General features: G+C 43.4%; 1 protein-coding gene across 1 annotated transcript in view; it reads right to left on the bottom strand.

Moving 5' to 3' along the window:
• Positions 1–933: 933 nt before the first annotated feature.
• Positions 934–24,770, bottom strand: part of HS3ST2 (heparan sulfate-glucosamine 3-sulfotransferase 2) — a 113,548-nt gene continuing 89,711 nt past the window's right edge. The window contains exon 2 of the mRNA XM_040257773.1: positions 934–2,324. Coding sequence (XP_040113707.1) covers positions 1,706–2,324 — 619 coding nt within the window. The 3' untranslated portion in view covers positions 934–1,705. The remainder of the gene's footprint in view (positions 2,325–24,770) is intronic.

Raw genomic sequence — 24,770 nt, 5'->3', positions numbered from 1 at the left:
AGGCCATGGTACATACTCAAAGCAGGCCTGTGAACTCAAATGCCTTACAAGGGTCACTGTAAAGCATTACAGTGCCTTACATGATGATGAGGGGGTCCAATTGGGGTCTGAAAAATTGAGGAGTGCAGGTCCCATCCGAGGTGGCCGTCATGAAGCTGGCCAAGTCTCCATGTCACAATGAGTGAAGTAAGTTGGACAGAGAAAGACAAATATCATATGATATTGCTTATATGTGTAATCTAAAATATGGTGCAAATGAACTTATTTACACAACAGAAGTACAGTCATAGATGTAGAAAATGATCTTATGGTTACTGGGGGAAACGATAGGGGGAGGGATAAATTGTGAGACTGTGATTGACATATATACACTGCTATACGTAAAATAAAGGACCTACTCTATAGTACAGGGAACTCTATTCAAATACTCCGTAATGACCTATATGGGGAAAAGAAATCTAAAAAAGAGTGGGCATGTATATATATATATACACACATATATATATGATTCATTTTGCTGTAGAGCAGGAATGAACACAACACTGTAAATCAACTATACTCCAATAAAAAAAATTTTTTAAGAAGCTGGAAATCCATATTTTATATGAACACTCCCAAGTTTGTAACATGGGAAATTATTTCAAAATGTCAAGCTGGCCAAGCAAAAACGTGTCTGATGTCCTGTCAGCCTCTAGTTTGGCTTCATTTCAGATGTAACGCTTACATGGACTTCATCAGACTATGTTTCAGGAAGAGGATGCCCTTACAGGTCTCCCCAGCCTTTGTCAGCAAGAACCTCTTCTCCTTCCCCTACCCACTTGCTTCTCCTCTCAGTGCCCTCCCACACCATCCTCAGCGCAGCCCCACCTTGCTGGGAGGAGCTGGAGGAATGAGCCATGCCCCAGGCCTGACTCACAGAGAAAAGCCCAGCCATAAGGACACGAGAGAGCCGTATTTATTTCACATGGACAAGCATGATTCCATTGCATGCTGAACATGAAAGCTCGTGTGAGGAAAGTACCCGTAACAGCAGAATTATGTGCTTTTGTCCACAGGGAGCAGGGAGAATCACAGGGTGGTTATCAAAGACAGTTCCCCTTCAAGAAGAGTTGAAATCACAGGCTTTGAAATCACTGGTTTATTTCATCAGCAAAGGGTCTGTCTCCTAAGAGTGGCCAGGGGGAACACTTCCAGCTCCACAATCTCTGCACGAGCTGCTAAGGTCAGGAGGACGAAGCTGGTCCCCATCCATCACCCAGGGCGGCTCCAGAGAGTTAAGCTCAGAGGGGAGGTACATGCCACTTGGAATTAACAAGCCCACTCCAGGGTGGACAGTGATGGGACAGACTGCTGTGTTCATAGCAACAGAACCATCACCACTTATAATATGTATCAATAATCAAAAGATCTGTGCTTCCTAAAATATCTTCCCAAGGCCTCATATGGGCTGAAGGGAAACTATTAGGAACTGACCGGATGTGCTAGAAATAGATCAACTTTGCCTGGACAGACTGGGCAGAGCTAGTGGCAGGGACACACACCCCCTGGTCTCTTGGCCTTTAGCTGGGCTTCCCCATTCCAAGAGGATGGAACCCAAAAGGGGAATAGGGGCTGGAGCCTGGATTCGGTGAGGGAAGAGGGTCAGAGGCTCTCAGGGCAAACCTCATGGAAGAGACTAGTGGAAGAGCCCTTGAATCTCCGTGGCTCATTCCCACCTGAAGTCCTGCCCAACAGTTTCATAAAATTTAATATTATATGGTCTATAAAATTCCCGGAGTTGGTCTATCACTTCAGGGTCGATCTGTACATGAGTTCTGCCTTTTGATTTACCCAGGCATCGAGGCAGGAGGCTCGATTCTGTTTTTTTCAAGCAAGGGAATCCTTTGGTCTTGTTGAAGTAGAAGTGCTTGTCCGTGATGAGCCTCTTGATGCCCAGGAAGTCCTGGACGCGCCCCATCTCGCCGGCCGGGTCAGTGATAAGCCGCTCGCCGCTGACGAAGTGGATCTGGGCCAACGGAAAGTAACGCAGCCAGCTCTCCAGGTGCAGCGCATACATGCCGATGCGGATGGCATTCCAGGAGACGTCCACCAGGCCCAGCGTGCGGTTGCGGAACGAGAGGCCCTCGAACGTAGGGATGTCTGGCTTCTTGGAGAGCGTCTGGGTATAATCCGAGATGGCGCGGGTCACGGGGTTCCGTACGACCACGATCAGCTTGGTGTCTCGGGACATGTTGAAGATCCGGCGAGGGGCCTCTTGAGTGACAAAATAGCTGGGGGTCTTTTCCAGTGTGATCTGACTCTCGAGGGTCCGAGGCATGAGGCTCCTGTGGGACAGAAATGCACATGATCAGCCAGGGCTGTGTTGGGGGCCTGCAGGAGATCACTTCCCTCCACCCAGCTTCCCAGGGGAGCCCGCCCTTCTCCTCTGTGACATTTGAGCCTCGCCTGTTCTCATCTGATGAAGCACCTGTTTTAACTCTTGTTGACCCTTTTTTCAAAGTCTTCAACAGTTTAAGGCAAGAACCAATCTAAATGTCCATCAGTAGGGGTTAGATACATGATGGAATAGCCAATTAATACAGTTGGGTAGAGCTGTGTGTACTGTCATGGAATGATTTCCAAGATTTAGTGCTTAAATGAAAAAAGGCAAGACACAGCTTGTTTATCTGGGGAAAGATACCAAGAAACCAATAAAAGTAATTGCTTCTGGGGAGGGGCCTTGAGTGGGAGCAGAGCAGGGAGGTCAGGGATAAATGAGAATTACTTTTTATTGTATAATCTTTTACGCTGCTTGAAATTTTTATTGTGTTTATTACATATTCAAAAAATACAAAAGAAGCCACCGAATATTGTTCTGGCACAAGATACCTCTCCAAATATATTAAGAAAGTCTTTTGGGGAGAGGAAAGACATGTTTTGTAGGAATAGCATGTGTTTTTGAAATGAGTTCTGATGTCTTTTCCTGCTGAAATACATCTGAAATATATCCCTGGTAAAAGACTGAAGAAGCACAGAATATCAGGGGTGAGATGGGTGGAGGGAGGGGCTCAGTCGGAAGCCCAGTAATGCAACCTCTTGCTCTCCTCTTAATTTCCTAGTTCTGCTTAAGGTTTAAGGGAGGATGGTAGGACAAGCTGATGTCTCCTTCTCAGGTGTATCTCTTTCAGGTCCTCCTGAAAGGAAACACCTCTGGTTTCCAGTTGCTACTTCTTTCTGAAGGTTGTGTTTTACCCTTAATTAGTTTTTCTTATGTAGTGAAGGATAGAGGAGCCAGGCATGCTGCAGTTCATGGGGCTGCAAAGAGTCGGACATATGACTTAGTGACTGAACAATGATAGCAAAGTTTTTCTTAATCCTGGCTGCACATTAAATCACCCAAGAATTTTTTTTAAAGGAAGATGGTTCTTTTGAGGTGCTAGCCTGCCATTTTCTCGATCAGTTGGCCCCCAAATAAAGTCTCTTTCTTACCCCTCATTTCTTAGATTCATTGGCTTGTCATGCAGCAAGCAGAGCAAGCTTGGACTCAGTATCAATTTGGCTTAGCCAGCCAGAAGACTTGCTGCTCATGGCTAGCTGATCCTGATCAAGGAATACTGGGGCAAGACCCTAGCAGCTGCTAGGACCATTTATCCTGAGGTTCTTTCCTTCAAGATTCCCTGCAGTGGTTTGCCTGCCCCCAGCACTTGGCAGTTGAGAAAAGGAACAGGCAAACTTCTACTAGTTGACAGACTCGGATTTTGTTTGTAGAGATTCATTAACAACAAACCCAGCCCTGCTGAGATAGGTGTTCTGTAATCTCTTCAGAAACTTGATAGCTTCCAACTCAGTTCAAAACTGAGTAAGCATCCAGGCGGAGAACAAGATGGCAGAGGAGCAGGTGGACATGGAGTACATCTCTCTCCACAGATACATCAGGAATACACCTTCGACACAGAAGTGCATGCAGAACACCAGCTGAGAGCAGACAGGGGTATCTGGCCGGCAGAAAATAATAATATAGAGCCACACAAAGCTCAAGATCAAGCCCTGAGCCTTTGGAGTGGGAGCACTGACTCCAAGACCCCAGACTAGAAGAGAACTAACCCTAGGGGGTATCAAATAGTGAGAACTCACACAAAGGAAACCAGTGGAATACAAGACCCAGCATCACCCAACCACCAGTAAGCACCCTGTGCAGGACGCTGCATCTAAACAACAAACAAAACAAAAATACAAACCCAATCATCAGCAGACAGGATTACCACCTCACTCAGCCTTGCCCATCAGAGGAAAAACAAAGAAAAACTCAGCACAAATCTCACCCTATAGGAAGCTTACACAAATCATTGGACCAACCTTAGGAGGGCAGAAACCAAAATGAAGAAAGAATTCAACCTTGAAACCTGGGAAAAGGAGACCTCAAACACAATAAGCTACAAAAAATAATGAAAAAGTAGAGAAATGCTACACAAATGAAGGAACAAACTGGTCCAAATAAATGAAGAGGAAATAGGCAAACTACCTGGAAAAGAATTCAGAATAATGATAATAAAGATGATTAAAACCCTTACAACAAAATGGAGAAAATGCAAGAATCAATTAACAAAGACCTAGAAGAATTAAAAAATAAACATGCAGAGACAAACAACACAATTACTGAAATTAAAAATACTCTAGAAGGAATCAATAGTACGATATCTGAGGCAGAAGAACGAATCAGTGAGCTGGAAGATAAAATGGTGGAAATAACTTCTGAAGAGCAGAATAAAGTAAAAAGAATGAAAAGAACTGAGGATAGTCTCAGAGACCTCTGGGACAATATCAAATGCACCAACATTCTAATTATAGGGGTCCCAGAAGAAGAAGAGAAAAAGAAAGGGTATGAGAAAAATTTTGAAGAGATTATAGTTGAAAATTTCCCAAACATGGAAAAGGAAATAGTCAATCAAGTCCAAGAGGCACAAAGAATCCCATACAGGATAAACCCAAGGAAAAACATGCCAAGACACATACTAATCAAACTAATGAATACTAAACAGAAAGAAAGAATATTAAAAGCAGCAAGGGAGAAGCAACAAGTAACAAACAAGGGAAACTCCATATGCTTAACAGCTGACCTTTCAGCAGAATCTCTGCAGGCCAGAAGGGAATGGCAGGATATATTTAAAGTACTGAAAGGGAAGAATCTACAACCAAGATTACTATACCCAGCAAGGATCTTATACAAAATTGATGGAGAAATAAAAAGCTTTTTCAGACAAGCGAAAGTTAAGAGAATTCAGTACCATCAAACCAGCTTTACAACAAACATTAAGGAGACTTATATAGTCAAGAAATACAAGAGAAGAAAAAAGATCTACAAAACCAACCCCAAACAATTAAGAAAATGGCAATAGGAACATATGTATCAATAATTACTTTAAATGTAAATGGATTAAATGCTCCAACCAAAAGACACAGACTGGCTGAATGGATATGAAAACAATACCCATATACATGCTGTCTACAAGAAACCCACTTCAGCTCTCAAGACACATATAGACTGAAAGTGAGAGGACTGAAAAATATATCCCATGCAAATGGGAAGCAAAGGAAAGCTGGAGTAGCAATCCTCATATCAGACAAAATAGACCTTAAAATAAAGACTACAAGAGATAAGGAAAGACATTACATAATGATCAAGGGGTCAATCCAAGAGGAAGACATAATAATTGTAAATATTTATGCACCCAACATAGGAGCACCTCAATACATAAGACAAACACTAACAGACATAAAAGGAGAAATTGACAGTAACACAATAATAGTAGGAGACTTTAATACCTCACTCACACCAACAGACAGATCATCAAATCAGAAAATTAATAAGGAAACACAAGTCTTAAATGATACATTAGATGAGATGGATCTCATTGATATCTTCAGGATATTCCATCCAATTGCAGAAGAATACTCCTTCTTCTCAAGTGTACATGGAACATTCTCCAAGAAAGACTACATCTTGGGTCACAAATCAAACCTCAGTAAACTTAGGAAAATTGAAATCGTATCAAGCATCTTCTCTGACCACAACGCTATGAGACTAGATATCAATTACAAGAAAAAAACTGTAAAAAACACAAACACATGGAGATTAAACAACACATTTCTAAATAACCAACAGGTTACTGAAGAAATCAAAAGGTAAATAAAAGAAAATTTATGGAAACAGATGACAATGAAAACATGGCAACTCAAAAGCCATGGGATGCAGCAAAGGCAGTCCTAAGAGGGAAGTTGATAGCAATACAATCCTACCTCAAGAAACAAGAAAAACATTGAACAGACAGCCTAACTTTACCCCTAAAACAACTGGAAAAAGAAGAACAACCCCCCCCCCCCCGAAATTAGTAGAAGGAAAGAAATCATAAAGATCTGAGCAGAAATAAATGAAAAAGAAATGAAAGAAACAATAGTAAAGATTAATAAAGCTAAAAGCTGGTTCTTTGAGAAGATAAAACTGACAAATCTTTAGCTAGATTCATCAAAAAAAAAAAAAATAGAGAAGAATCAAATCAGCAAAATTAGAAATGAAAAAGGAGAGGTTACAACAGACAAGGCAGAAATACAAAGGATTATAAGAGACTATTATGAACAATTGTATGGCAATAAAATGGATAACCTGAAAGAAATGGACAGACTCTTAGAAAAGTTCAATCTTTCAAGACAGAACCAGAAAGAAATAGAAATTATGAACAACCCAATTACAAGCACTGAAATTAAACCTGTGGTCAAAAATCTCCCCAAAAAACAAAAGCCCAGGAACAGATGGCTTCACAGGAGAATTCTATCAAACATTTAGAGAAGAGCTAATGCCTATCCTTCTAAAACTCTTCCAAAAAATTGCAGAGGAAGGAACACTTCCAAACTCATTCTGCGAGGCCACCATCATCCTGATACCAAAACCAGACAAAGACAACACAAAAAAAGAAAACTACAGGCCAATGTCACTGATGAACATAGATGCAAAAATCCTCACAAAATTCTAGCAAACAGAATTGAGCAACACATCAAAAAGCTCATACACCATGATCAAGTTGGGTTTATTTTAGGAATGCAAGGATTCTTCAACATATGCAAATCAATCAATGTGACACACTATATTAACAAATTAAAAGATAAAAACCATTCGATAATCTCAATAGATGCAGAAAAAACTTTGACAAAATTCAGCACTCATTTATGATTAAAACTCTTCAAAAAATGAGCAAAGAAGGAATCTACCTCAACATAGTAAAGGCCATATATGATAAGTCTATAGCAAGCATTATTCTCAATGGTGAAAAACTTAAAGCATTCCCCCTAAGATCAGGAACAAGACAAGCGTGTCCACTTTCACCACTATTATTCAACATAGCCCTGGAAGTCCTAGCTACAGCAATCAGAGAAGAAAAAGAAATAAAAGGAATCCAGATCAGGAAAGAAGTAAAGCTCTCACTGTTTGCAGATGACATGATAACATACATAGAAAACCCTAAAGATAGTATCAGAAAATTACTAGAGCTAATCAGTGAATTTAGCAAAGTTGCAGGAAACAAAATCAATACACAGAAATCACTTGCATTTCTATTTACTAACAATGAAAAATCAGAAAGAGAAATTAAGGAATCAATCCCATTCACTATTGCAACAAAAAGAATTAAATATCTAGGAATAAACTTACCTAAGGAGACAAAAGAATTGTACACAGAATATTATAAGGCATTGATGAAAGAAATCAAAGATGACATAAACAGATGGAGAGATATTTCATGATCCTGGGTAGAAAGAATCAATATTGTGAAAATGACTACACTACCTAATGCAGTCTACAGATTCAATGTGATCCCTATCAAATTACCAATGGCATTTTTCACAGAACTAGAACAAAAAATTTCACAGTTCATACAGAAATCCAGAAGACCCCAAATAGCAAAAGCAGTCTTGAGAAAGAAGAATAGAACTGGAGGAATCAATCTTCCTGACTTCAGATTATACTACAAAGCTACAGTCATCAAGACAGTATGGTACAGGCACAAAAGTAGAAATATAGACCAATGGAATAAGATAGAAAGCCCAGAAATAAACCCATACCTATGGGTTCCTTATTTTTGACAAAGGAGGCAAGAATATACAATGGGGCAAAGACAGCCTCTTCAATAAATGGTGCTGGGAAACCTGGACAGCTACGTGTAAAAGAATGAAATTAGAACACCTCCTAACACCATACACAAAGATAAACTCAAAACAGATTGAAGACCTAAATGTAAGACCAGAAACTATAAAACTCTTAGAGGAAAACATAGGCAGAATACTCGAAGACATAAATCAAAGCAAGATCCTCTATGACCCACCTCCTAGAGTAATGGAAATAAAAACCAAAATAAACAAGTGTGACCTGATTAAACTTAAAACCTTTTGCACAGCAAAGGAAACAATAAGCAAGGTGAAAACACAACCCTCAGATAGGGAGAAAATAATAGCAAATGAAACTGACAAAGGATTAATTTCCAAAATATACAAGCAGCTCATAAAACTCAATGCCAGAAAAACAAACAACCCAATAAAAAAGTGGGAAAAAGACCTAAACAGACATTTCTCCAAGGAAAACATACAGATGGCTAACAAACACTTGAAAAGATGCTCAATGTTGTTCATTATTAGAGAAATACAAATCAAAATCACAATGAGATATCATTTCACACCAGTTTGAATGGCCATCATCAAAAAGTCTGCAAACAATAAATGCTGGAGAGGGTGTAGAGAAAAGTGAATGTTTATGCACTGTTATTGGGAATGTAAATTGATACAGCCACTATGGAAGATTTTATGGAGATTCCTTAAAAAACTAGGAATAAAACCACCATAGGACCCAGCAATCTCACCCCTAGGCATATACCCTGAGGAAACCAAAATTGAAAAAGACACATGTATACCATTGTTCACTGCAGCACTATTTACAATAACTAGAACATGGAATCAACCTAGATGTCCATTGACAGATGAATGGATAAAGAAGATGTGGTACATATACACAGCGGAATATCACTCAGCCATAAAGAGGAACACATTTGAGTCTGTTCTGATGAAGTGGATGAACCTAGAACCTGTTATGCAGAGTGAAGTGAGTCAGAAAGAGAAAGATAAATATCATATTCTAATGCCCATATTTGGAATCTAGAAAAATGGTACGGAAGGCTTTATTTACAGGGCAGCAATAGAGAAGCAGACATAGGAAACCAACTTATGGACATGGGGAGAGGGGAGGAGAGGGTGAGATGTATGGAAAGAGTAACATGGAAACTTACATTACCATATGTAAAATAGATAGCCAATGGGAATTTGCTATACGGCTCAGGAAACTCAAATAGGGGCTCTGTATCAACCCAGAGGGGTGGGATGGAGAGGGAGATGGGAGGGAGGTTCAGAAGGGAGGAGATACATGTATACCTATGGCTGATTCAGGCTGAGGTTTCACAGAAAACAACAAAATTCTGTAAAGTAATTTTCCTTCAATAAAAAAATAAAAAAAATACACAGATGTCTGAGCCCCATTCTAGACTAACTGATTAAAAATATTTGGGGGTGGGTTCTTTTCTGAAGCTCCTCAGATGATTTCAATGTGAAAATAAAGGGGAGAACCACTAATACACAATCACCCTTCCTCCACTCCCTATTTATTTGTTAAAAAACTGTTTATTCTATTTATTTATCTATTTTTGGTTGTGCTGCATGGCATGTGGGATCTTAGTTCCTTGACCAGGTATCAAACCCATGCCCCCAGCATTAGAAGTGCAAAGCCTTAACCACTGGACCACCAAGGAAGTCCCACCCTTTACCTGTTCTTAACACTATGGCTTCCCAGACCCCACAGCAGGCAGCTTCACGGTCCTATGAATAGAGACACCTGGTGTCTAGTCTTCTTTGTCCCAGCCGCATAGTCATCTCTTCAGTAACCTGGCCTCACAGGTCTTTAGCTGAATACCTCCATTTTCTCTTCCCTTTTAGCAAACTCTTCCTCATGGCCATATGTTAGGTTTTGTCCTTGGAATTGCCCTAATTCTGAAAAGGTTCACCCTGAAATTCTACTCTAGGGCTATGTCGTGGATTGAATGATGATCTTCCAAAAGATACGTTCACCCAGAACCTATGAATGGGACCTTATTTGGAAAAAGAGTCTTTGTAGAAGGAAGTAAATTAAGGCTCTCGAGATGAGATCATCTTGGATTAGGGTTCCTTGTAAGGAATATCCTTAGAAGAGAAGAGAAGGAGAGAAGGGATACAGAGAGAAGAGATGTGAGGATGAAGGCAGAGCATACAGTGATATGTCTACAAGCCAAGAAATGACAAGCACTGTTGGCAGCCGGCAGAAGCCAGGAGAGAAGCATGGAGCAGATTCTTCCTCAGAACCTCCAGGATGAACCAACCCTGCTGACAATTTGCTTTTAAGAATTCTGGCTTCCAAACCTGAAAGAATAAATCTCCATTGTTTTAAGACACCTCCTTTCAGGGCATTTGTCATGGTGGCCACAGGAAATAAACACAGACCAAAACCTTCTTTCTTTCTGTCTTTACCATTGTCTCAGATTCATTGCACCTGATCTTCAAATTCATCTGATTTCATTTTCTTTTTTATTTCACTTTCTTCTAAACCTTCTCTGGACCCAGGAAGCAATCATTTCCATAGCATCATCTTAACATCACCACCACCACCACCACCATTAGCCTCAGAGGACAAGTTATACAGGGGCTCACTTGCCTACATGTGCTCTCAGATCCCTCCCCCAACCACCCACCCCTGACTCCGCTGCCTTCCATACAAACCTCTCATTTCCCCCTTGAATCTTCAAGTTCTTTTTGCAGCTGAGAAGCTGATGCAACTAATATTTTGCATCCAAGCCCAAGTCTGTAATAGACCTTGATGGGTTGAAAATTTTAATAGTACTTATTAATACTGAGGATATCATTCTTAGCAAATAATCCCAGGTGCACTTGAATAGTTTTCTTTGGATTTTCTTAGAAATCTGCCTGTATTATTTTATGATCTTGGAACACATTGTAATGAGGTGTTGGCCTTAATGACAGAGTAGATGAAATTACATATCAGTGACAGTGCATTTAAACTTAGGGACTTTCCAAGCCTTATGGGGGTATAAGGCCTTCAGCACACAAAAAGTTGACCCGATAAGCCATTCAACATATCTCTTTGCAATATCCTTTAATACACCAATTAATATCCAAGAGAGGAAAACAGGTTGCAGCATTTCCCAAGCTTATCTGGCTAAGGAGCTATGAACCTTTGCCAGGAGCGCCAATTAACACCTCTCTCTGCTACCAGTTTGGAAACTTCTGACCTATTCCAGTGATCGTCAGGGTGTCACGTCACTCCCCAAGCTGTGCATTAAAGTGAAGTTCCACCCTTCCTAATTGGCATATCAGCTACAAAACCAAATTACAGTTACTACGGAAGACATAAACACCACACTGTAAGCAATATCATGCATAGATCATCACACCATGAGCCAAACGCGCACTTCAAATTTTCTCTGTTCTATCAAAGGACACCTTACATATTTCTTTCTCATTAGGTCACTGGAATAGAGGCCTGTGTGATGGTAACACAGAAGGAGACCCTATGGATACACATCTCTTTGATCTGTGGTGAGAAGGGGGCATTAGTCTTTCCCTTAGGCTCATTTATCCTCCTCATGCCATTGTTCAAATTTTGCTGATTTGTTTCCAGATGCTAACAAACAGCTGAACTTTTCTCTCACCCGCATAACCCTTTTAAGCTTCAGTCTCCTTTTGTTTCTGTATGGCTCTGCAAAAATGACAGAAAGTGGTCTAACACTCACCAATTGGACTTACCGCCCATCTGTTATTTGAACCTGCTCAGCAACAATTTCCACCACATCTGGTAGTAGCCCCCAGATTTCTTTCAAAGGAACCACTCCTACTTTAGATAAACTTAGCAGTCCAAGGAGAGGGTGTGTGACTGACAAAAAATATATGATGAAGACGGAGAGTAGACTCAATCTTCCAGCCAGACACAGGAGCTTGGAGGAGCCTCCCCAGCAGTGTCTCTTACCAAATCCCTCAGCTCTCTTGGTTCCTGCCCTTTGCCAGACCTGGTTTGCCCACCTTCCTCTGTAGTTCTATAAGTTACTGCACATACTTCTAAGAAATTTTTTTTTACTGCTTGAAGTTAATCAGAGTCCATTTCTGTTGCTTGGAACCCAAGAATTCTAATGTGCCTTACACAACCTGGTTTCCTCTCTGTGGAAGCTATGCTAAGCTAAGCACCCCCACTTGGTTATAAACTGCATGAGGCAGGGCAGGTGCGCCTTATTTGCATCTCCCTCTGCAAAGGCTACCACAGCTATGGCACAAGTCAGGTCTCCATCAGTATTTCTAGGGCTCACGTGAGGCCAACATTCTAATTCAGATATGCACTTCAGCCTTCACCCCCTTCCCACATTCTCAACTCTCCTCAAATCACTGCGAACCTTCCCAGGAGTCTATCTCCCCTTTCTCTTCTTCCTGGATGATCCTATTCCTCCCTAGCCTTTAGCACCACCTGGGAACTGTTACTCCTCACAGCTGCAGCTCCAAGTTTCCCACGCTCTGGGCTGGACGGTCCAACTGTCTGTGGACTGGATACCTCATCTCGGTAATGACCTTGCCATTTTCCTCCCATGCATACTTCTCTCTTTTGCCTGTTTCTGTAGATGGTATCACCACGAATCCACTCACAAAGCACAAAAACCTCACATCCTTCTTACGTCTAATGTCTGTCTTCCTGGTAAGTTCTCAAGTCCGCCCCAATCTCCTGGCCCCATTCATATACCTCAGGCTCATGTCATCTGTTCCTCTGACAACAGATTTCTCTCTGACCTCCATGCTTCTACTTTCTTCTCCCTTTCAATCCATTCTGCATTCTGTGTCCATCAAGGGAATCATGCTAAAGCAAATCCACCCTCTTGTGTAAATGTGACTAATGGGAACCTCCTGTATAGTTCAGGGAACCCTACTCACTGCTCTGTGGTGACCGAAAGGAGAAGAAAATCCAAAAAAGAGGGGATATATGTATATGTAACAGCTGATTCACTTTGCTGTATAGTAGAAACTAACACAGCATTGTAAGGCAACTATATTCCAATAAAAGCTTAAAAAATAAAGTGAATGAATGCAGTCACAGACAGTGATAAAATATTTAGATGAGTCGATACTGAAAGTTGTAAACATCTTTCTCCATAAGAAGATAGGCAAGCATCTGCCAAGAATGTTGGGCTCCACGTTTTTTGTGTTTGCATCTTGATTCATAAAATATCTACTGAGAATACAAAAAAAACAAAGCAAATCCAATCGTGTCAACCATAAGCCATTCTTCTGAATAAAGCCTATATTCCTTGACTTGGTACTCAAGGCTGCCATCTACCTTTCCAGAATTAATCTCTTGCTGCCTCCTGGAAATTTGATGCTTATAACTATATTGAGCACAAATTTCACTCATCAAACACATACTGTCCTTTCATATATATATTTTTAAGACTCTGGACCATCTTTCTGCTCTCTTTAACCCTGGCAAACATCTACTCACCTTTCCAAATCCAAAGGAAAAGTCACACCCTCTGTGAACACTTTTTAAAAAATGATTTCATGACACTTCCTGAATCCAGCTATTAAGACCTCATCCCATTGTGCAGTACTTACTAAGTACACATCCATTTATATCAAGAGATCATCAGCATTTGGGGCATGTTTCTTATTCATTTTTGCCTTCTTAGCACAAACCTGGCACAACATAGGTGTTCAATAAATTGATCAAAGATCTAGTGTCAAAGGTAGGTGCCTATTACCTCGAATCCTCAGAAGTTAGCAGAAATTATGAAGCCTGGCCTTTTCTTGGCATTCTGGACCTGGGCAGAGGAAGGTTCCAGCAGATAGTCCTGGGGTAAAGGGATCACTGTGCCATTTAAAAAAGTTCATCATGGCCACATGTGCTCAGGTTCATGAGCTGAGGGAGGATTCAAGCTCTGCTTCAGCCAAAACTTCCCAATATTAGAAGGTAAAATGAGAATGAAAGGAACAGATCTTGTGCCATTTCTGTTTTGCCATCTACAGTGTCCTTCACCCAGGTTCCCTCTGATGTTGAAAGAGGACAGGACTGTGGCCATCTGTAGTGGGGAAGTCAAACTAGATGCGATAAATACCCCCACACATGCTAATGTGTGCCAAGTTACTTCAATTGTGTCCAACTCTATGCAATCCTATGGACTGTTGCCCGCCAACCTCTTTTGTCCATTGGATTCTCCAGGCAAGAATATTAGAGTGGGTTGCCATGCCCTCTTTCAGAGGATCTTCCTGATCCAGGGATCAAACCCTCATCTCTTATGTCTTCTGCATTGGCAGGTGAGTTCTTTACCACTAGTGCCACTTGGGAAGTCCCATACCACCGTATCAGAGTAATTAAGTAAGAATCTCTGGGGGCGTGCAGAGGCCTGGGCACCTGCAACTTTAAAGCTCCCCAGCTGATCCCAGGGGGCCCCCAGGGCTGAGAACCATGGTTGAGGACCGCATGTTCCTTTAGCTGCATAGCCTTCAATACAGTAGCTCAGAAGTGTTTTCTCCTTAGAGGAAAAGAGTCTCAGTATATTCAGCTTCAGTGGGTTTAGGGTGCAGCCTAGGAGCCTACAATTTTAACAAGCGCCCTGCTCCATGACTCATGATCAGAGAAGCTTGGGAAGCATGCTCTTAATAAAATACATCCTTGTAAAGTAATGAGATCACACTCACTGTTATCTAAGACATTAAATATTTATTTGAAGGATATCTCTGCCCTCCCCCAGCCCAACCATAGATAGGAAGTTCCAAGAGAAGAGCACTGGTGTCTGTCTTTTTCTCGGTTGTACTGGCACTTAGTAGGCGCATAGTCAATATTTGCTGAAGAGGAAAAAAAAAAAAAAAAAGGCAAGGCTTTGGTCTGGTGGATATCTGTGCCCCAAAGTCCATTTTATGTCTTCTCCCCAAGGGAAAAAAATCACAGACTGCTGTGTCCCTTACCAAAAGAAGAAAGAAAAAAAATCCAAACACTGTCTTGTTAGCTTGAGACTCTCCGGAAATGGCATTTTCTGACCCACTCAGTAGAAAAGAGGCAGCTCTGTGGCCCCACTGTCCACACAGGGACATGGTGTTTGGGGCTGGCTTACCCCGATTATCACCGGAAGGGTTCATCAGAAGATTTCCTTTCCTGCTAAATCTGTGCACCCCGTGAGTGTGCTCTAAAAGGCATGGCTGCCTGGGGGACTTTGGTGATTTATTAGCTCCTGGCTGGGCAACCAGGCTCCTTGGGAAAAAATAAAAATCATTGCCGTCTCCAGAGGGATAATTAGGAGTGGAAGAGGAGGGGAAAGTCTTTCCTGCAAGAAACAGGTTCTTCAAAAACTACACCCGCTAAACCCGCTCACCCTCCATGTGCTGGCCAGCATAGGCACAGCACCTGTGAGCACAGACCTGCAGCCCCTCCGGCATCTCAGAACCCCCTCCTTCCAAGACCTCGGCTCAAATCCTTACACTGATGTGACTGGGGAGGAAAACGGTGCATCCACGCTGAGTCCCAGCTTGAACCCCATCAGTAATTCTTCACTGCTCACAGAATAAAGGCCTTAACAGGATTTAGGTGGCTCTACTTGACTCAGCCCACGGCCATCTTGGGCTCTGGCCAGACTGGACTATTCAGAGTTCTCCCCCGAAACTGCATTTTTTCATGCCAAGCAACCTCTGATGTGTTGTGGCCTCTGGGGGAAGCCTCTGTAGCTGGTCAGGCAGAACTTCTTCATGCCTTAGCCCTTAGCTCATCATCACCTCCACCAGAGAGCCTTCCCTGACTGTGCCTTTATTATCTCCCTCTTCCTAGAAGTTAGGTATTTGTTATCCCTGTGATTCCATGGGACTCACTACAGTCATAACTCATTTTTTACACATTATCTGTCATCACCCTAGAGTGTTAGGTCACAAAGGCAGGGCTCAGCACCATCAAGTCTCTGGCAACAGTGCCTATCTTGGGCCTGGTAAGCAGTCACGTGCTCATTCATTGGATACACATTTATTGAGCACCTGCTGTATGCCAGGATACAAAGACAGGCATGATCCTTAAGGAGGTGACAGCCTTGTAAACCTGAGGGGTGAAGGGGGCTCTCCTTTTCCCAGTGTGAGGGGCTGATGGAACTTGGCCTCCCACTAGGGCTGGTGGGTTCCTCTTCTGCTAGGAGGGGCCAGGCCTGAACCCCATCTCCGACAGTCATCAAGGTCCCCATGGCCTGGGCAGTTGGCTTTCCCCACTAACTCGTGTAAACAGCTGGTACCTCAGTCCAGCCTGCCTGGTGTCCTAGCAGTTTGGCTGTCTCCCAGCTGACAAGGCTGTCCTCACCTCTGCTCCATAAGAAGGGAAGCTGATGTAAGTGTCTGGGCACAGTCTCTTTCCTGGAGCATTAACCCCCAAGTGGTTAGGGCTCTGGCATGTTCCCCAAGGTGATGACGAGAAGACAGTGTAACCCTGCCTGCCTCTTCTACTGTGTGATAGCTATTCTTTCACCTCTACTTTGTGAATTATTGAATTTGTCTTGAGTCCCACCAGGTGCCAGATAGAAACCAGAATAGAATCCTCCTTGCCTGGTACATCCACATGGAGATGTTTGGAGGGCAGTAGGCTACTTTGGTGGCTGGTTGTGGGTGTGGGGTTTGAAATCAGAGAGCTGAGTGTGAGTTTTGCCACTTGTTTTTCCAGTAGTCATGTATGGATGTGAGAGTTGGACTGTGAAGAAGGCTGAGTGCTGAAGAATTGATGTTTTGAACTGTGGTGTTGGAGAAGACTCTTGAGAGTCCCTTGGACTTCAAGGAGATCCAACCAGTCCATTCAGAAGGAGATCAGTCCTGGGTGTTCTTTGGAAGGAATGATGCTAAAGCTGAAGCTCCAGTACTTTGGCCACCTCATGCGAAGAGTTGACTCATTGGAAAAGACTCTGATGCTGGGAGGGGTTGGGGGCAGGAGGAGAAGTGGACGACAGAGGATGAGATGGCTGGATGGCATCACTGACTTGATAGACACAAGTCTGAGTGAACTCCGGGAGTTGGTGATGGACAGGGAGGCCTGGCGTGCTACAGTTCATGGGGTCGCAAAGAGACATGACTGAGCGACTGAACTGAACTGAGCTGAACCAGAAGAAATGGGCATGTAGGTCACTTCACATAATGTCCTACACGTTCACCCATGCCATCCCAAACGGCAGGTTTTCCTTCTGTTTTTATGACTGAGTAAAATAAGCCAAGCACAGAAAGACAGATACTATATGATTTCAATTACAGTTGGGATCTGTGTGTTGAACTCACAGAACCAGAGAGTAGAATGGTGGTTGCTGGGGGCTGGGGGTGGGCAGAGGGAAATGGGGAGATAAAGGTCAAAGGGTACAAACTTTCAGTTGAAGATGAATAGATCTGGGGATCTAATGAACAGCCTGGTGACAAGAGTTCACATTCTGGTGTTACATACTTCAAATCTGCTGAGAGAGTAGGTCTTAAGTGTTCTCACTACACACATACAAAAACGGCAACTCTGTGAGGTGCTGAATATGTTCATTTACCCAATTGTGACAATCACTTCACAATCACTTAGCATGCATGTGCGCTAAGTTGCTTCAGTTGTGTCTGACTCTTTGCAAGCCTATTGACCATAGCCCACCAGTCTGCTCTGTCCATGGGACCTTCCAGGCAAGAATACTGGAGAGGGTTGCCATTTCCTCCTCCAGAGGATCTTCCTGACCCAGGGGTCAAACCCCCATCTCTTATGTCTCCTGCACTGGCAGGTGGGTTCTTTACCACTAGTGCCATCTATGTCTACCATGATGATTTATACCAAAATCCTTATTATGTTGTACACCTTGCAAAAAAGGGCACCCAGCCTACATCAGCCAATACACACGGTCTGCTATGGACTGGATGCTTGTGTCCCCCGTCATCTTCAGCTCAAATTTATATGTTGATGCCCTAACTCCCAATGTGATGGTATTTGGAGGCAGGGCTTATAGTAATTAGTTCACAAGAGAGGGGGCCTTAATGCTCTTATAAGAAGTGACAAGGACCTACTGTATAGCACAGGGAACTCTGCTCAATATTCTGTAACAACCTAATTGGGAAAAGAACAGATACATGTATACGTATAAATGAATCACTTTGCTGTATACATGAAACTAACACAACATTGTTACTCAACTATGAAAGTGAAAGTTGCTCAGTCGCATCCAACTCTTTATGACCCCATGGACTGTACAGTCCATGGAATTCTCCAGGCCAGAATACTGGAGTGGGTAGCCTATCCCTGGTCTCGCGCATTGCAGGTGGATTCTTTACCAGTTGAGCCACAAGGGAAGCCCAAGAATACTGGAGCGGGTAGCCTATCCCTTCTCCAGTGGATCTTCCTGACCCAAGAATCGAACTGGGGTCTCCTGCATTGTAGGTAGATTCTTTACCAGCTGAGCTACTCAACTATATTCCAATGCAAAATAAAAAGTTAAATTAATTTTTTTTTAAAGGGAGAGATGATCTCTCCCTCTCTGCCATGTGAGGACACAGTAAGAAGATGTCTGTCTGTAAAGCAGAAGGAGAGTCCTCACCAGGAACCAAATTGGCTGGCACCTTGATCTTGGACTTCCAGCCTCCAGGCTGTGAGAAATAGCTTTCTGTTATGGAAGCTTCCCAGCCTATGGCATTTTTGTGATAGCAGCCCAAGCTGATAGAGATGGGGTCACTGATGCCCTGGACATCATGAACAAGCTAATAGCTAAGATTTCTCATTCAGGGACCAGTGGTCAGATGCGCTACTCTGTGTATGAGCCATCTCCCTTGGTCCTCACATTAACTCCACGAGCCCAGCACTCTCAGTATTCCTCTTTATGAGCCGAGGAAACTGGGACATGGAGAACTGAAGTCAGTCACCGAATCAACGCAGCAAGTTGCAAAATCCGGATTCAAGCAAGTGTGACTCTAGCACTAGAAGAAAACGTGAGAATATAAAATTAATCTTGGCACGAGGACAGCCTTTCTAAGCACGAGACAAAACTCATGGAGGAAAAGCCTGCAAAGTTAGATACATAAAAAATGTAAGTCTCTGGGATGGAAAAATACCATAAATAAAATAATGGGAAAATGACTCACTGGAAAAACATTTGCATCATATGAGATAGGGAAACAAAGGATGATTTCATATATTTTTAATATCTATATATGCATTTATATTAGAGAAGGAAATGGCAACCCACTCCAATATTCTTGCCTACGGAATCCTGTGGACAGAGGAGCCTGGTGGGCTGCTGTCCATAGGGTCGCACAGAGTCAGACACGACTGAAGTGACTTAGCAGCAGCAGCAGCATGCATTTATATATTTTATATATTTTTCAAAGTCCTTGCAAATTAATAAGAAAAAGAACCAGCTGGTAGAGTAAAGGAACACAGGCTGTGAGAAGTTAATATCTAAAGAGTTACCGATGGGAAATAAAGTTAAGGAAAGATACTCCATCTCTGTTAAAATTAAAGACATGCAAATTAAAACTGAGATGAGATCATATTATTCACCTGTATGACTGAAAAATATACTTTTAAAAATTACAGCAGTTGTTAAGACTTCCCTGGTGGTCCAGTGATTAAGAATATGCCTTGCAATAAAGGGGATGTGGGTTTGATCCCTGGTCAGGGAACTAAGAGCCCACGTGCTGTGGAGCAGCTCAGCCCACGTGCCACAGCTACTGTGCCACACTGAAAGATCCCGTGTGTCTCAGTGAAGACCTGACACAGCCAAATAAATCAATAAATTATAACAAGTATTGCTGGCAAGAGTGTGTAGAACAAAGTACTTGCCAATACTTTGAGGGAGCATAAATCAATACATCTTTAGAAGGATAATTAGATATTATCTGTGCATGTGTGCATGCTAAGTCGCTTCAGTCATGTCCAACTTTTTGCAGCCCCATGGACTGTAGCCCGCAAGGCTCCTCTGTCTATGGGATTCTCCAGGCAAGAATACTGGAATGCGTTGCTGTGCCCTCCTCCAGGGGATCTTCCCGACCCACGGAGCAAACCTGCATCTTTCATGTCTCCTGCATTGGCAGGCGGTTTCTTTACTACTAGCACCACTTGGGAAGCCCTAGATGGGGATACAGTGGAAACAGTGTCAGACTTTACTTTTTTGGGCTCCAAAATCACTGCAGATGGTGACTGCAGCCATGAAATTAAAAGATGCTTACTCCTTGGAAGAAAAGTTATGACCAACCTAGATAGCATATTCAAAAGCAGAGACATTACTTTGCCGACTAAGGTTTGTCTAGTCAAGGCTATGGTTTTTCCTGTGGTCATGTAAGATGTGAGAGTTGGACTGTGAAGAAGGCTGAGCACTGAAGAATTGATGCTTTTGAACTGTGGTGTTGGAGAAGACTCTTGAGAGTCCCTTGGACTGCAAGGAGATCCAACCAGTCCATTCTGAAGGAGATCAACCCTGGGATTTCTTTGGAAGGAATGATGCTAAAGCTGAAACTCCAGTATTTTGGCCACCTCATGCGAAGAGTTGACTCATTGGAAAAGACTCTGATGCTGGGAGGGATTGGGGGCAGGAGGAGAAGGGGACGACCGAGGATGAGATGGCTGGATGGCATCACAGACTCGATGAACGTGAGTCTGAGTGAACTCCGGGAGTTGGTGATGGACAGGGAGGCCTGGCGTGCTGCGATTCATGGGGTCGCAAAGAGTCAGACACGACTGAGCGACTGAACTGAACTGAACTGAACTGAACTGAAGATATTATCTACCCAAAGGTAAAACACACATACCCTTTAACCCAGCAATTCCACTTCTGGAAATTTAATTTTACAAGTGTGTGAAGACCTGTGTGCAAGAATGTTTGTTGCAGTATGTGTGGCAGAGATGGGGAGGCATCCACCAAAGATCCCTGCCTCTCACTCCATTGTATAGTGCTATCTCTAGGGGGTGGTGGCCCAGCCAAGGACTACATCTCCCAGCACCCGCTGCGGTGGGGCCCTGTGGCTGGTTCTAACTCTGTGACCTCCAGGCCCAGGTGTTTACAAAGTAGGTGTGTCCTTTTCATTTTGTTTTACATCTACAAGCTAAATGCCAAGAACTCTGAGGCCTTGGAAGATTTAAAAGGGAGAAGGGGCATGAAGACCACATATAATTAGGGAAACAACCCCTTTGGACTATCGTGAGCAAGACACACACTTTTCTCTTGGGGTTTGTTTGTTACAGCAGCTGGCATTGACCTAATAACTGACTGTTTGTAACAGAAAGAGACCAGAAACAATCTACATGTCCATTGGTAGGAAGCTGGTTAAATAAGCTCTAGTGAAGTCAGACAATAGCTTGTTTTATGGCTGTGAAAAAATAAAGTGGATCTATAGCTATTGACACAGAAAGGAGTCCAAGATGTATTATTAAGTGAACAAGAAGCAAGACGCAGAACAGCGAGTTCTGTGTGTGCCTATTTACCTACAAAATGTACACACAGATCCCACCATTGACATGCATACACCATCTCTAAAAAGATACACTGTCAACTGTTAACTGTGATTACCTTGCGGGACCCGGATGGCCTGTAGTGTAGAACGGGCCTAATTTTCACCTTGATCTCTCTGTACTCATTGGATTTTTTTCCCTTTTGTAGTTTAAAAAAACTAGCTAATAAATGTTATGTTAAAAAGTCTCCATTGATCTTATTTAGGGAGAAGATAGCCTGCACGGAAGCAGTTTTGAGAAGCGAGGGGGAGGAAACATGTCTGGAGAAGCCGTGTCTGGAGGAGCCTGGGTGTGCGTCGAAAGCATGGATCTGTTAGGCTGGGAATGCACAGCTCCGCTCTCCAGAATCTGGGCTTGGAAAGGAGGAATGGTTACCGTGGGTGTTGAATGAATGGATTTTGCTGCTGCACCTACAGCTCCAATAAGTTTCTGGGCAACTGGCCTTCAATTTCTCAGGTGCCATCTGCGGGCTAGCCTGGCCTGACCACGGGGACACTATCAGGGCACCTGCTGGGGGTAACTCTGAGACTCTCACTTTCTCTCTCGGTCTGGGCTTAGCTCCTTCTCCACACCTAAGCCTACTTTCTGTTGGCCCTGGGAGTGGATCCCTAGGTCAGCCCTTCCCACACTTGAATATGCATTCGCATTGCCTTCGGGTCTTGTTGAAATGCAGATTCTGATTCTATAAGTCTAGGGAGGGGGGCGAGATTCTGCATTTCTAAAATGCTCTGCAGTGAGGCTGATAGGCTGGTCCGTGATCCACGTATGAGTAGCCAGGTGCTGGCCATCCTGGCACAAATTACATAGTTAGTGAATGTTTATGCATTAAATGGGACTGGCTAATAGATGTTGGGGGACTTCCCAGGTGGCTCCGGTAACAAAGAACATGCCTGCCAATGCAGGAGACGTCAGAGGTGCAGGTTTGCTCCTGGGTTGGGAAGATCCCCTGGAGGAGGGCACGGCAACCCGCTCCAGTATTCTTGCCTGGAGAATCCCATGGACTGAGGAGCCTGACAGACTATAGTCCATAGGGTCGCAAAAAGTCAGACACGACTGAAGCGACTTAGTACACAGGCAATGAATCGTGAACTGTAGATGATGTGAATTCAGAAACCCAGATTGGAGGCCCAGCTTTCCCATCTCCTGGCCTTGTGACTTTCATAGCAGTTTCCCCAGCTCAATGTGCAGATGATAATAAGGTGGACTTCCTGGCTGTTGTGAGGGCTAAGCTGGATGAACATGGAAGGGGCCCATGTAAACCATAAAGTGCTGTACCCACCCATCAAAGGGTTCCCCTTTCTCTAATTTCTCCCCATTAGTTTAAGTCTTTTTTTTTGTTCTTTTATTTATTTAGTTATTTTTAAAGTTGAGATATAATTGACATATAATAGTACATTAGTTCCAAGTGTGCAACATAATGATTCAACATATAAATGGATATTTTGTGAAATCACCATGATAAGTCTCGTGAACATCCCATTACCAATGCATAATTTATTTTTCTTCTGATGAGAACTTGTGAGAGCTACTCTCTTGTGCTGTGTGAGTGCTCAGTTGCTCAGTCACGTCCAGCTCTTTGCAACCCCATGGACTGTAGTTCACCAGGCTCCTCTGTCCATGGGATTCTCTAGGCAAGAATACTGGAGTGGGTTGTCATTTCCTCCTCCAGGGAATCTTTCCAACAACCACGTGGGATGGAACCCACATCTCCTGTGTTTCCTGCATTGGGCGGATTCTTTACCACTGAGCCCCCTGGGAACTCTCTTAGCAACTTTCAAATATGCAATATAGTGTTATTAACTATAGTTACTGTGCTGTAAGATTTGTCTTTCTGATTTTCAAAAAGCAAATCATCTGTTTCCTCATAAACTCCCAATACAGCCCTATAGGACTCCTTTTCTTCCCCAAATTCTTGAGAGAAATCTCAACAGCTCTGCTTCCTCCCCTCGTATTCATCCCCAACTTGTCACATCTGTCTTCTGCCTCCTCACCCTCTGAAGCAGCTCTCTCTGAGCAGTCCCATTTTGTCCTGGCCTTGTTTTGCCCTCTGTGGTATCTGAGGCATTATCCCAATCCTTCCTTCTTGAGGAACATGTTCTTTCTTGGCTTTGAGAACACAATCCCTTTACCCCACTTACCAGTCCTTCTCCTGACATTTCAGTTATTTTCCCTCTCCTTACCATTTATCTCTTTATGTCTCACTTAATGGCCCCAACAGCCACTAGTAACCCAGCAACACTCACATCTAATCTATGGTGGGGGTTTAGTTGCTCAGTCATGTCCGACTCTTGCAACCCCATGGACTATAGCCTGACAGGCTCCTCTGTCCATGAGATTCTCCAGGCAGGAATACCGGAATAGGTTGTCATTTCCTTCTCCAGGGGACCTCCCTGACCCAGGAATTGAACCAGGGTCTCCTGCATTGCAGGCAGATTCTTTACCAACTGAGCTATCAGAGAAACCCCATCTAATCTATAACTGAATCCAACTGGTAATGTCCCATCCAGTCTGTTCTGACATTGGTCCCTGCCAGCTTAGGGCCCATCACAGCTTCCTTTTTCATGGTCGGAGCTGCAAGGAGGAGCAGCTCAGCATCTTTCTTTCTGTAGACCCTGCTTGCCAGCATCCATTCTGAGCCAGTTTGCTCCACCAAGTGGCAGGGGTGGTTCCAAGGGGTGGCTTAGGAGACCTTCATCCTCCTTGCAGTCTCTGGAAGTCAATCTAAGTGAACACAGATGGAGGGGAAGAAGGGAAAGTACTGCTGGAGAATGTCTGAAACCAGCAGGATGGCTCCATTACAAATACCTGATTCCTGCCACTGGGGGCCTCAGCACAGCCAGCAATTCTGACATGTTCCTCTGGCCAACTCGCTCTCCCATTCTGCAAACAGCTTTTCAGACCCTTTCCATACTCTGCCAGTGATCAAAGCCTGCCCTTTGCTGCCCCTCTCAGCAGATGAGTTTGCAACATACAGAATATAGAAACTGTTAGAATGAAACATCTTCACTATCCTGCTGCCAAAAACATGTTTTTTTACACTGACCAGCCCCAGGTGGAGGATGGAGCTGGTCAACCCAGTGGCCTTCTGATACCAACTTCACCGCCCGTGGGGGGGGCGCGGCGGCCGGCGGGGGGCGCGAGCCCCCCCCCGCCCCCCCCCCCAACACCCAAACCCCAACCCCCGCCAACCCGCCACCCC

The sequence above is a fragment of the Oryx dammah genome, unplaced genomic scaffold (assembly GCF_014754425.2).
Source record: "Oryx dammah isolate SB20612 unplaced genomic scaffold, SCBI_Odam_1.1 HiC_scaffold_2, whole genome shotgun sequence".
NCBI lineage: Eukaryota > Metazoa > Chordata > Mammalia > Artiodactyla > Bovidae > Oryx > Oryx dammah.
Note: the sequence above shows the minus strand (reverse complement) of the source record. Positions and strands in the feature narration are given on the sequence as shown.